The sequence below is a fragment of the Amaranthus tricolor genome, chromosome 8 (assembly GCF_026212465.1).
Source record: "Amaranthus tricolor cultivar Red isolate AtriRed21 chromosome 8, ASM2621246v1, whole genome shotgun sequence".
In the NCBI taxonomy this organism is placed as follows: Eukaryota; Viridiplantae; Streptophyta; class Magnoliopsida; order Caryophyllales; family Amaranthaceae; genus Amaranthus; species Amaranthus tricolor.
Window position 1 is genome coordinate 26,800,965 of NC_080054.1, and position 13,918 is coordinate 26,814,882.

The following is a 13,918-nucleotide window of genomic DNA, read 5'->3' on the forward strand; positions in this document are numbered from 1 at the left end:
AAGCACGAAAATGACTTAACCCATTACCAACCCTTTACATAAGCACGAAAATGACTTAACCCATTACCAACCCACCCCTTGTTGACGACCCATTTTTAAGTAATACAACCCTTGATCTATTAGGTCGACTCAGCCCTTTGAACCTCTCTAGTCTCATTCCCTCTCTTTTGATCTCTACTCATCTACCTTTCACTTTATTTTATCTAATCCTCCAATTAAAATGTTTGAACTTAAAAAATGGGTTAAAATAATCATTGGCTATATGACACAATTGGTCTTATAATGATCACACCTAGAAGTTGATTTGTAGTGAAAAGGATAACGTTTTGAGGGCAGGGGAGAAGTAGCAAATGGAACAGCATGAGGGAACCCTAGTTAAAAAAAAAGAACCTGATGATTTAATACTTCTATTTTGCAGATGTACACTAAAGTAATTGTACGAAAACACACGATTGGATAACACATTATCATCATCATCATACCCAATATACAAAATCAGATAACACATCCAATACATATTGTAAAACTTTTCAGAAAGTGTGGGGGGGAAGTGGGGATGACTGAATCTACATCTTACAAGCTCATAGCTCTATGCACAAGCTGCATATCGCTTTCTGGCAATTCGTTCTTCCCCACCTCATATTTCTTCTGCATAGCACAAAGTTTTCCAATAATCAAGCTCCAAAAATGCGTCATTGTCAGCAGAATATTTTTAAACATAACTCATCCGTCATTGATTGAAACAAAACATGTACAACTACAAGCAATAATGTGATTTTACTCTAACGGTCCGTTTGATTGTCGGTGATAAACGGTGGGGAATAGTCATGAAAAGTTGGTGTAACTTTTTTAGAAAATTCCTTGACAATTTTAACAGTCATGCTTGTTATACTTCAATGACCTTATTTTTTTTCACAGAATCCATCCTAATGCGTTACCATTTAGAGGTGGTACATTTTACTAATGATAACAATACATTTTATGAAAGTTCACAGTACACATCATTCTTAATACCACTAATTAGTAATATTAGTACCATCAATCAAGCGGGGTAACGGATAATGTGAAAATTAAAAGAACTTACAGTCTTATCACTGGATTTCTCCTGTAGAAAATATTCTAATGCACGATCTCCACGTAAAATTTTTGCTCCAAGACCTATTTTGTCAACTGATCCAACAGCTTCCTCATCCACTACAACTGCATCTACTCGATCAGTCCCGGTTTTCACATCTGGAACCTACACAAACAGAAGCAACTATCATTTACACAGCACCCTTGTCAAAGAGGAGATGTATATTCAACGTAAAAGTGCAATTAGTATGTCCCATAGAAGAGCCGTATGGATACATTTATATTCCACAGACAAGGACAAGAGAATTATGTCAGCAATATATGCAGGAAATCAAGACTAACGATATTAATAATCCAATATACAATTGAACTCCCATAGTTAATTTCACTCCAAGCAGAAGATTGAGGGTTGATTACATTTTCCGAACACTTTTTTAATGGGAAAGATCTGCTATCAGATAAGAATAATAAAAAGTTCAATCACGATGTGCAAACGGGAGATAGCCTTTGTATCGAAATACTAAGCTTGGGTCTATAAATGCATGCCAAACCTGAATGCTTCACATATATTAAACATTACCCAGGAAAAATCCAGATTTATGCTATCGAGTATCATATACTTCTATTACTAAAATACTATATCTTGTTTTGGCAAAACTATATCTTAAAACAGAATAAAATTGCCATATGTCATCTATATTTTAATATATTAAGTATATGTGAGAGTCAACCAAAAAAATTCACCCTTGATTGCCAAATAATAAATTTTACAAGTTCATTCAAATTACCTCAAACATAGCTTCAGTCAGAATGTTCTCCAATAGCGATCTTAAACCACGAGCACCAGTGTTTTTTGCCATTGCTTTTCTTGCAATTAATCTCAATGCTTCTTCTGTGATATGAAATTTCACCTGCACCACTTTGCAGGTCAAATAAAAGAACCTCAAACATTAGATGTAATAGCAAGAGAGGACGGTCAGCTTACATCATTCATGCTAAACATTTTCTTGTACTGCTTACCAAGGGAATTCTTTGGCTCCATAAGCACCTGAAAGACACTATTGAAGTGAAAACAACACTTTTCAAAGCATAACTTTTAAGTGGGGGAAGAATCTACATACTCGGGAGGAAAGGGGGAATGGATTTTTAGTATTATGCTAGTAACATAAATCTACATACTTGGGAGAAAGGGGGAGTGGATTTTCAGTATCATGCTAATAATATAATTCCTGGCACTGAGAATACCTTTGTGCATATGGAACTATAAGAAAAAGAAAAATGTAAATTGTTTTGTATTGTTTTGTTAGCTTAGTGTGTATCATCTGAAACATGCTAAGAAACGTTTAGTGAATATCGAAAGATTGGTTTATTAAAATTAGAGAACAAGATTGTATTATATTAAGATATTAAGGTTTCTCTTCAATTTTAATGTTCAAAAAGTGCCAATTGGTCTAGATCTTACACCCTTCTCTCACTGGTCACTAGCCACCAACACACCACAAAAAACACCAACACCTTTATGCAATATGGAGCTAAAACAAATTAAGAATATGTAACTTGCTTTGTATTCTTTTCTTAGCTTAGAGTATTATCTGATTAATAACAATTACATATTGAAATGTTGGGTTTTTAAATTTGAGAACTAGATTGAATTGTATTAAGATATTAAGGTTTCTTGTCATTTTAATTTTAACGTTTAAAAAGTGTCATTAGGTCTATATGTTGCACCCTGCTCCATCTCTAACCGGTCACCACCACAGAAAAAGAATTGTTTTGAACGACATGTACCGCATCGAATCACATCACCTGCGATGTAAAGGTTTTCGGAAAAAAACACAGATAATTCCCACGTTGTAAAGGTGTAAAAAATTAACATTTTGGACCGTATCAAGTAATATCTCATGCTTTCAACCAATATATCGGCATTACAATAACCACATCACTTGCATTACCACAGTACCAATCTGTTACAGTGATCGCGACCGTTACCACATTTTTGCACTACTCATACAAACAATCTTCATTTTCCTAGCAAACTAGAGGGAGCCAGTTCAACTAACAAATATGATTAGCCACTTAAGAATGCAAGTCTCTCGGGTAGAATCCACGATCTTACATTCCTACCCCACTATGTGATCTGACCATTATGACCAATCATTGAACTGCCAATTTTAGCAGCCCCAATTACTATGGGCATGGTAAGTGGTAACTACCTAATAAGGATTTAGACCGTCTACACAAACCAACACAAGTCTTTTTCGCCACACTTGTCCTCCACTTATATGCAGCCTAAGTATTAATTCCAAGAGGTCACCCATCTTGAAGCTATTTCCATACCAAGCGTGCTTTAGCAAATGAGCTTTTTTGAAAAGATGCACCTTATTGGTATGAGTAGTACTATCAACCTTTTTTTAAGCTAACATGTTAGTTCGACTATGACCACAATAGCCCATGTTAGTTTGACTCTTCATCTCACTTTTCTACTCGTGCTGGAAACACGACACTCCAATAAGTGTATGGAGCCCTTACACTCTAATAATCTTGAACATATTTCAAGAGAGAAAAAAGTAAACACGATGAAAAAACTTCCATGTGATATGTGCTCATAAAAGAGCATGAGTGAAATTAATTAAAATTAGTCACCAAGGTAACATGAAAGATGTACACAAGGATGAAGTGTTTATAGGTGCAGAGCTAGTAAAAAAGTGCTCAAAATTGGAAATATGTTTTGTAAAAGTCGGGACCCCGCTCCCGAGTGCAATCTTAGGAAATTGTTTTAGTGTCTGAAATTTTTAGCTTTGACATGTCTCAAACTTGGAGTCTTCGACGTACCATACCAGACACTAATACATAACATAGACAACAGCTCACAGGATCTAGAAGTAAAAAAGCATCATTGACATAAATTTTCCTCTTACTTCCCAGTTTCAATTTCTACCAATGGTACAACTGTTAATATATAGTCATGGAATATGACTATTCTGTATTAAGATGATTTTTCCAGTTTCAAATTCTTCAAATGGTACCACTGGCTCATCACACTAGTTATTTTGGAGTTATAGAATCCCTCATACGTGGCATGTGTTAAGATGATGGATTAGAAATATTCCTCTTTGTGTTTCTCCATAGATGTTTTGAACAATCTTTAAGTAAAAGGATCATACCTAAGGAGTAGTTTTGGAATACCAAAACTTTAAACATGGAGAATATTCTGGATAAGTAAGAAACTTGTCCAAAAAGTCTCATTTGATTTGAACTGTAATGAGCTTAAAAAGACCAAAGACAAGCTTGATTCCAGAGGCATACTTATATTCTGAGATTAATTAAAGGGGTAAGAGTGTGACTGTAGCCAACTCTGGCTTATAATTTCTGTCCGGGGAGAAGGAAATAGCACACAGGCTGCTGCATCAATAAGTGGAATCACTTAACATTACGAATATATATATATATATATATATATATATATATATATATATATATATATATATTCCCCGAGCATTATTTAGCCAATATGTCTTCTCTAGGTGAACAATGTAACACTTGATGAAACTCAAAACCCACTTGAGAGGGGAGAAAAGGAGAATCCCTCACATGAGTTATATGGGGTTTAAACCTAAACATCTAAATCACAGGGTCAAGAGGTGGTGAGCAATTCAACTTAACTCCTTCAAATTCCAACTCAATCAAACATCCAATATATATGAGCCACACACATGTTTTTTAGTCGCATTTAGCAGCAAACACCTATTGGCCTCTCTAAGCAGAAGGTACAAATAGCCTTTATATTTTACCCAGACCACTTTTTTACTGGATTCTTTTATGGGAGTGCTGATGAACAGAATATGGAGAAGTGTTTCGTGAAATCAAGTGAGAATTCACATAAGGAAACAAAATAAGAACATTGAAAAACACCTGAACAAGTTGATCCTCATTCAATGCTGATAAACTCACTAAAACTGGAAATCTTCCAACAAACTCTGGAATGAGACCATACGCAATGAGATCACTGCTTTCTACCTGCAGTTCAAAGACAGCTTGAACGTGAACTTATGGTCAAAGCAGCCAGTAGTGATAGCACAAATGTGGATATTTTCCTAAAGTTCAGGATCTCACAGTTTCCAATAATGATGATGCAATCACAGCATTTGTCATCCCTCCAGATCTCATGTTAGCACGAACTGGGGCTCCAAAACCTATTGAGGAATCATGATGCCTGAGCAAATAAACAAATGAATTACAAAATGTCTGACCACACTAAACAGCGCATGTCAGGGACTCTAGTCAGGGATAGAGAAAACAAACACACACACCTTTCAGATATAGTTTTTTCCAGGTCGATAAATGCTCCTCCACATATGAACAGAATATCTTTCGTATTGATCTGAAAAGCATCAAGCACTCCATTGTAATACGAAGATGATATGTAACAAGGTCTATGTACATCATAAATCAAAGGTTTTAATACACAATAATATGATAATATTCTATAACCTTCCTCCATGAGTCACATACTTCTATGCATCCTATGCATACTACTGAACCTGGGTAAGTAAACCCAGTGCAAAGAGAGCTGCACCTAGGTGCCTTACAGTAAAAAAACGATTTCATCAAGTTATACTGAAAAACATGACTCATGATTCTCTTCATAAAAATGCAAGCACACGAGGTTAGTAGTCTTGGTTCTCATCATAAAATGGAGATGAAGCATCAAAACCTACTTAACAAAACTTCTCTTTAAACCAGCCCTTCATAATCAAAAATGCAATGGCTAAGAAGGTAAACAATTCTCTTAACACAATTAGTTCTGATGACACAAACAGAGCATCATGACCCCCATAGACAATTAATGTATCCTATATATTCAACAATAGATAACAGTAGTAACAACACTTCCAAAGGCTTAATCCCAACATATGGACTTATTACATAACCTATGATTAAAATCATGGAGTAACAGCCAAGATGTTATTCTAACATAGCCATTATAATTCTTCTTAAATATGAATTAGATTCTTAAAGGTCCGTTATAAGCTATAATTTAAATATATGTTATAAAACTAAAATTACTATGATAAAATGGATATTTTCAAGTTAGCAATTTACATTGTGATGTCCACAAAATGAGTCGTCAACACAGCGAAGAGTCACGTCCTATACAATGCAACTCTTACCGAATTGCGACGACATCCTTGATTATTTTATGGTTCTAACAAAGCTTACTAGCGTTCAATTGCATTGACTTAAAAACAGAAGGCCGGTACTCATCTAAAAAACTATTTTGAATAGCTAATAGAGGTAAAATAATAACTTTTTCAAAGAATAAAATCGGCCATGCTTACTTAGCCTGTTGTGATAGAGTGGATGAATTTGTACTGATAACACGACTTCATTAAATTAATTTTTTTTCCATTCTGGGTGCTTTATTTGTGGCATGTCTAATGATGTGGCTCAATAAAAATAATGTGTTCCACATCATGAGAAACTACAAACACAAAATCATATTTGAGATTTGAGCCAAACGATAGGCAACACAGGAGTGCAAACACTTGAAACATGTTTGAAGAAAAGTTGATGATCATGAGACAAACACAAATCATCAAAAATCATTGGCAAATCAGTAATACCTGTATGCTATCACCACGAGGATGCTTCCGTGCTCCCTTGTCAGGAACATTCACTATCTAAACAAAAAAGATGAAACATTAACTAAACAAAAAAGATGAAATATTAACTATCTAATCAGTAAGGATAAATTATGCAATAAGACATCAAAATTATTGTTCAAATCAGGTGATTATGCAAATTCCAAGCAGAGGCACACAGGCACTAAAGATGGATTAAGCAAGCAACAGCAATAGAAAGAAGAATAAAAAACACCAATGCTATCGGAACAGGAGTTAATTACCAGCATTAGAAAAATGATTGTTAACGCAGTGTTGTATCAACATGTTCAGATAGGCCATTTGGCATGAATTACACTCAATGAAATTGTGTTGGATTGCCATGATTTATCAGATTTCAGTTTTCAATGGCATCTAATAAGTTAATGAACACTAACAAAGAAGCAAAAAACTAAACACATAATTGTCAACAAGCAATCGCAACTGTCAAATTCACCAACCAAGGAGCCAGGGCTGACAAGTATTTAAGCTGACATTACAACCCATGAACAAAGCAGTTAGACAAATGAAGTTCATATCAAAGAAACTCAATGCGACAGACATGGGTTTTGGCAAGGACAGTAAACTCACTGTTCCTTCCAGCATTTTCAACAATGCTTGTTGAACGCCTTCACCAGATACATCTCTACCAATGATAGAGCTTTCAGCCTGTAAAAATGGAGGAAGAGAAAGTGGATAAAATTTTAGATATAAAGAAGCTACTAAAAAGGCAAAGAAAGGGTATAAAAAACAAACACTAGTAGTTTTAAAGAAGCTATGTAAATGAGGATACATCACTCAAATCTCAAAACATGTGAACCAGAAAGTTTGAGGAGAGCCCCCAGATCATATGCTGTAACGACTCAAATTCTGAATGCACAACTCTCTCCCACAAAAAATGTTTGTACAGGCCCAAATGCTGCAAGCTTTAACCAAACCAACTATATGAACCCAGAAAAAGAAGATCATACTAAGATCTTCATGTACAAGCTTATTGGTTCTAACTTCTCCCACTTATTCCATTGAAATGTGAATAAGTTCACAAGGGCTTGAAAAAGGTTGCAACACACAGAAGGCAAAGGGAAATAAGACACACTGGAGAGTTGAATTAATATATCAAACAATTCCCATTACAGTAAGAAATAAATAGTAACATGTAAAAGCTTATTGGTTCTAACTTCTAAGCATCACCACAGCGAGACCGCCCCAGCATTTCACTACATCTACATTATGACTTTACGCGGCTGTTTTACAAGCTATTTACAAGACCTTAGCGTTCCAAAGAAAACTGGACACGTGAAGAGACTTACTAAACAAGCTAATTATACAAAATAAAACACAATATTTGAAAACCAAATGTGATTATCTGGAAAACTAATAGAGAATACTGAAATCCTAATATGCCAACATTCGACCCCAGCTTCCACAAGATTATCCCAATTCCCAACAGAAATACAAGTCAGTGAATTTACATCAAATCACAGACAGCACAATATTCTTAGATACTCAAGTTTACCATTTAGAATCCTGCATGCATGTGAAAGTCATTCAAGTAAAAACTTGTACAAGATCAGAAATCATTATAATTAGAAACGGAATTGTAATGAGATGTTATTTATTTTGGCATTGTGTGACCCCAAATTTTTGCAGCACAAATTGGGCTGTCATTAACCACACCAGACCAAACTACAAACACCCCTCTACCAATGCCTAACTATTTCATGAGCCATAGACCTTAGAAAAGGACTTGTAATTTGATGTCAGGCAACATTTATTATGATACAACAAATGAGAAGTAAAAAACTATATCTTATCTTATCATGTATGTTGCATGCATACAAGCCCCTTAATTAGATAAAATAACACAAGATACAATTTCAATAAGTCGTAACCAAATATATAAGAATATAACAGTACAGTCCAGATGAAAATTAGCATAACCTCAGGCCATAATGAAATTTGAAAAAAATGAGATCGATCTTCAATCAATGAAAAGCTGGATATAAAATGTAAGCAAATACCTTCTTTGTGATCTTATCCACTTCGTCAATGTAGACTATTCCTTGCTGAGCAGCTTCCACATTAAAATCAGCAGCCTGAAGCCGAAGAAATTACCGTTTCAAATTATGAGATCAAAGTTTTTACTAGTACAAAAAGATCAACAAGTAATTTCATCTACTCCCTGTAAATAATAAAATTATTGTTGAAAGAAAGCAACAACGATAATATGTTTAAGTCAACTTTGATAAAGAATAGCTACTAACTAATGTTGGAAAATAATTAAATAACCCACATGTGATCTCACATCGAAGAAGTAGAGAGGTTGACAACATAAAACCTTGATGGACTCTTCCTATATCACCAATTGGTTTTAGGATGAACCTCATTAAGTTTATATGCAGTCAATTCTCCTCTTGCAAGGGCAAAAGATTAAGACAAGATGGCCCTCCAACATGATGGGGCACCTTGCACCTGGACTCAAGGATAACCTCAGTGTTCAATCAAAAATTATTCTCACAATAGAGAAAAGTTCCATTCAAAAACAAAAAGTGACATGATAACGTGTACAAAGTACACAGTACCACATAGCATGACAGCACTCATTTAAGCTTCTTATGATGGACTCTTTCAAGTTGATACTTGATATCATGTTTCTTGCTCCTTCAACCTTCAGGTCATAGTTAATAGTGAGTTTGTCAAACCACAAACCATCCTTAGTTATTGAAACAAACAGGTATACACAATCAATCAATGATGTGAAGGATCTCTCACTTATGTAAAAGAAAAATCCACGAACTTCTAAAGGTAAAACAAGAAAGATAATTCAACAAAGAGGTAAACAGAAAAGAAATATGCCAATTAAAGTTAGAAAGAATCATACTGTAAATAAAGCTCATCCATATAGCCCAGAGTAACTCACACTTTATAGTGACTTACCATCAGTAGCTTGTACAATATTGATTCAACATCTTCTCCAACATAGCCTGCCTGAAGCAAGAAAAGAACATAGACTCAAATTAAATTGTGTACGTACAGTATCATGAACAGTCAGACTAGAGGATAACATTCAACATCAAAGAAATTTTCAGCTTGTTCTGCAGACAGAAATAACAGTGCGACCAAAAAAAACTCCAAAATCATCATTACCAGGCTGAATGCCCCAGATATAAAGATATAGATAAATTCTTATATGCTTGGACACATGTTTACAGAGAGTTTTAAAGAATAGTCCTAAATTAGAGCATTTAATAGAATTAATATACGAAATGAAGATCGAGTACAGTACAATCGTTGAGCTTACAGCTATAGTGTACTACAGTCAAACAAAAGTGTCCACTCGACTATTTTGAGACGAAAAATCCATACTTTGACCCATAATAAATTGCCAGTGGGTTTGACATGGCTGCATGGGCACTCAAAAAAATGACAACCTAAAGTAAAATAGCAAGTGTTGGGAAGTCGTAAGGATGATACTAGGGATGGATTCTTGTATTTTATTTTTAATTTTCTTCATTTAAATTTATTTTAAAATATATAGCTTTTGAATGTTTTAGTGGGGCATAAGTCATTCGCATGTATTTTAACATGAACTATATAATAGTTGGCCAAATTTTGAGTTAATAGTGGGATTTATTTTGAGCTATTGGGCAATAATTGACATTGTTTTTGATTTTTTTTTTTTGAAATGAAATTCTATTTGATACAAGAAACGCTAACTTAGTGTTTCGCATCTTAAGAAACAAAACTTAATCAAATATAAGGTCATATTGTTGTCCAAATACATCGACTAAAAGTAAAAAATATATTTATAACACTAATCATAAATCAAAAATCTTCTATCACAAAAGTAGAACATAATATAATCATAACAATATAAAAGAAAAAAAAGGAACAAACAATTTTCCATCTTCATGCAAACAAGAAACATAAATTTAGTGTTTCAAATAGCGTTTTTGAAACATTTTGGTACGAAAAATTCTAAACACAATATGGGACACAGTTTCGTGCTTCAATGGGTATGGCACTATAATGGAACATCTAGTGGCACCACACAAAGGTCATAGAAACTCAATACTCCATCTAATTCAAACCCATGGAAATGCCCCCTAGCAAAGACCAAAGAGTAGGAGAAAGCCTAAAAAACCGATAATTATGTGTAGATAGAAGCCAAGTATGAGCTACGTTGCCAGAGAGCTTACATATTGACGTCATCATTTCATAAACAATCAGCTTAAAAAAATCAATTAAAGGAAACACTTGCCTGAGTTAGTGTTGTTGCGTCTGCAATGACAAATGGCACATTCACCAAGCGAGCCATTGTTTTTGCAAGTAATGTCTTCCCTGTCCTTACAACCAGCATCAGTGCAATATATCAGAACTAAGTTGTTCATCCCTTGCACAAGTATGTTGTCATGTATTTTAAAGGATGGAGCAAGCTATGATATACAATTATCAACAAATCAAAATGCAGTCCATACCACAACCAGTAGGACCCATCAGAAGAACATTGCTCTTTTCCAATTCGACATGATCTAAGTCTTCACATTTATACACATTGTCATCAAAATCTGCATCTAACCTAGCATTCCAATCAACGATATGAAGAACCTTTAGTGACAAGCATAACAATTGACAAGAAAATTGTTTTTATTAAGAAACAAATGTCATAGAATGCTAACTGTTTTTGTTCAGAGGCATAGCGTATTCTCTTGTAATGATTGTAAACTGCCACTGAAAGCACCTGCAATTAAGTAGACATAAACCCTAACGAAAAATAATAAGATAAAAATACATCTCAAGGTCTTAAGTAAACAATGTGGCACGACTCAATCTCAAATTATCAACTAGGAGTTTGTATTAACAGGTGTCATAAAAACAATGTCTCCAACCCAACATCACAAATGATACTCTGCCTCGTGTTATACTTGACTAATTGGCATGTATTACGATGTCAAAAGTTATTTCTCATTACTGCTACTTCAGTTAAGAATGGGATAGCAGCCTTACAGGAGTAGATATCACTAGGTTGAAGTAATTGGAGGAATTAAATACTTGTGGAGAACCTCAGAAGAAGACTATTGCACCTCAGTCGACCTTGATGGGATTCAAGCTTTCGCATTATTGATGCTAATAAGTTCAGATTATCTTTGGAGAAACCAATGCATTGAAGAGTATAATGCTAGCTTTGATTTAATTTACCTTCGGAGTACCAACACACTCTACGTATGAACTAGAGCGCATTGAGTTATGCCACGAGTTGTCCTTAACTTATAAGAAATAAAATCAAGCTTTGAAACTACATCATGAACTTATATTAACTTATAGTTAATTAGGCCCTGAAGAAGACTGTTTTAAGTGTATGTCCTTTTTTTCCGACCAAAAAAGCATGTTTAACTAATTGCGAGAGCCTGTTGGTCAAACGTGACTTTATTTGTGGTTTTGCTAAACCTGTTCAAAGTTCAACCAAGACATTTAACTCAACAGCTGTAAGTATGTAACTATCTTATCAACAACCCACTCACTATGGGTCAGAGTGACCACTTCACTAGTTCACTTATGCATAAGAGTGCTATAAATGCAATAAAGTACACATAACTCCGATCTATTCCATCATCCAACATGAAAAGGACTAATAATTACCATCAATCCATCCAGATAATACAAAAAGTGAAACAAAATGCATAGAAACTTTAATATTATAGCCAATGAAAAGGTATACATAAAATTCAAGTTTCTGACCTTTTTAGCTCGATCCTGCCCAATTACAAAATCATGAAGCCCTCTGCAAATCTCCTTAGGAGTCGGAAACTCCTTCCCCAAATTCGTTCCGCCCCAACCATTTGTCTCTCCAACCAAATTGACCCCACCTCTTCGTTTGGGAACTTCCTCAGACATACTATCACAGTCAACCCTAGTAGCAGCCCAGTGATTCTCACCCAAGGATGGCGTTGCATCATCAGGAGACGGAGGAGGAAGATCCCTCACATAAGACCTCAACTTCTGCCACATAGAAACTTTATCATTTTCCTCCCCTTCATTTTCATCCTTAACAAACTTGCCATCCACCATCATCACATCCTTATTCTTACCCCCAATTTTTCCAATCTCAAAGAAACTACCCTGCAATGGTGTCATTTTAAAGGGGCGAAAATAAAAGGCAGTTTTGCAATGAGGACAAATATTCAACGCCTGGTAAATTCCAACTTCGTCGGGAGAAATCGATAAAGGACGATTGGAAAAAAGGACATTCATTTGCTTGGAACAACGAGGGCAGTTGATAACTGCTTTGATTTGATCGTAATCGTCGGAACTGCCTTCCCATTTGAGTCGACCTTGAAACCCCAACCCTAACCCTAACCGTAACCCTAATTTACTTTTTAGAAAAGCGTGAACTTGGGGTTGAAAGATATGAAAATTGGAGGGTTTAAGGGATGAGAAATGGCGATGGTGGTATGGAGATAGAGAAGAAGAACTATGAGGAGAAGTGTATAAAAGCGGAAATGGTGAAAGTATGAGTTTTCTTCGCCGGAGAAGTATCGACATGAGTGAAATGATGATGCTTTTTCTCGGACACTTAAAAAACAAACGAAATACTCCTAAGTAGTAATTTTATAGTTTTATGTACTACGATTAGTTGACTTTAGTAGCGACAATTGTGAAGGAAGAGTTGCTCGCATCTCTCCCTCGACCTTGCCGATATAAGTGATAATGACGATGCTCGGGAATCGAGACGATACGGTCTAAGTGAGAATCGATTCAAAAATCAAAATCGAAACACCACTATAGATACTCTAATGCCGTAAATTTTAATTATTTGCCATAATATCTACGTGGGAATAAAAATTGTAAATGGATTGATCATTAAATTTTATTTATTTTTTCATTTATTTAACTAGACAATAAAAATCAAGAAAGGATGAGAATTGGGATTTGGAAACGGAAATGTCTCACAAAAAATTAATGGAGAGAGGATGATAATTGAAATTGAGACTTATGTATTTGAATATGAAAAGAAATATAGTTAATGTTTATTTTAGCTCTAATTTCAAAGGGAATAATTTTTGTAAATTTCGAAATTGTTGGTTAATAGTAAGAGCACAAATTGTGGGACATTTACCTTAAGAGCACAATTAAATCAAGAAATGATTCAAGGTGAAATAAACCATTCCATCACCAACATGATA

The 13,918-nt window shown here is 34.9% G+C and overlaps 1 protein-coding gene across 1 annotated transcript; it reads right to left on the minus strand.

Moving 5' to 3' along the window:
* Window positions 1–434: 434 nt before the first annotated feature.
* Window positions 435–13,385, minus strand: LOC130821205 (CLP protease regulatory subunit CLPX2, mitochondrial). The gene is made up of 15 exons (XM_057686885.1): window positions 12,474–13,385; window positions 11,414–11,475; window positions 11,213–11,313; window positions 10,992–11,075; window positions 9,672–9,718; window positions 8,756–8,830; window positions 7,326–7,403; window positions 6,699–6,755; window positions 5,385–5,455; window positions 5,188–5,287; window positions 4,987–5,091; window positions 2,060–2,122; window positions 1,863–1,985; window positions 1,085–1,240; window positions 435–648 (listed from the first exon to the last, which is right to left on the minus strand). The coding sequence occupies exons 1-15, from the start codon at window positions 13,275–13,277 to the stop codon at window positions 574–576; spliced, it is 2,001 nt and encodes a 666-aa protein (XP_057542868.1). The 5' UTR covers window positions 13,278–13,385; the 3' UTR covers window positions 435–573.
* Window positions 13,386–13,918: the final 533 nt, after the last annotated feature.

Coding starts and splice junctions, on each gene's coding strand:
- LOC130821205 (XM_057686885.1), bottom strand. CDS start 13,277: ATGTCGATACTTCTCCGGCGAAGAAAACTCATACTTTCACCATTTCCG. Junction 9,719..10,991: donor AACAACACTAACTCAGGCAA/GTGTTTCCTTTA, acceptor TGCTTCAGGCAG/GCTATGTTGGAGAAGATGTT. Junction 649..1,084: donor AGAAATCCAGTGATAAGACT/GTAAGTTCTTTT, acceptor TGTGCTATGCAG/AAGAAATATGAGGTGGGGAA.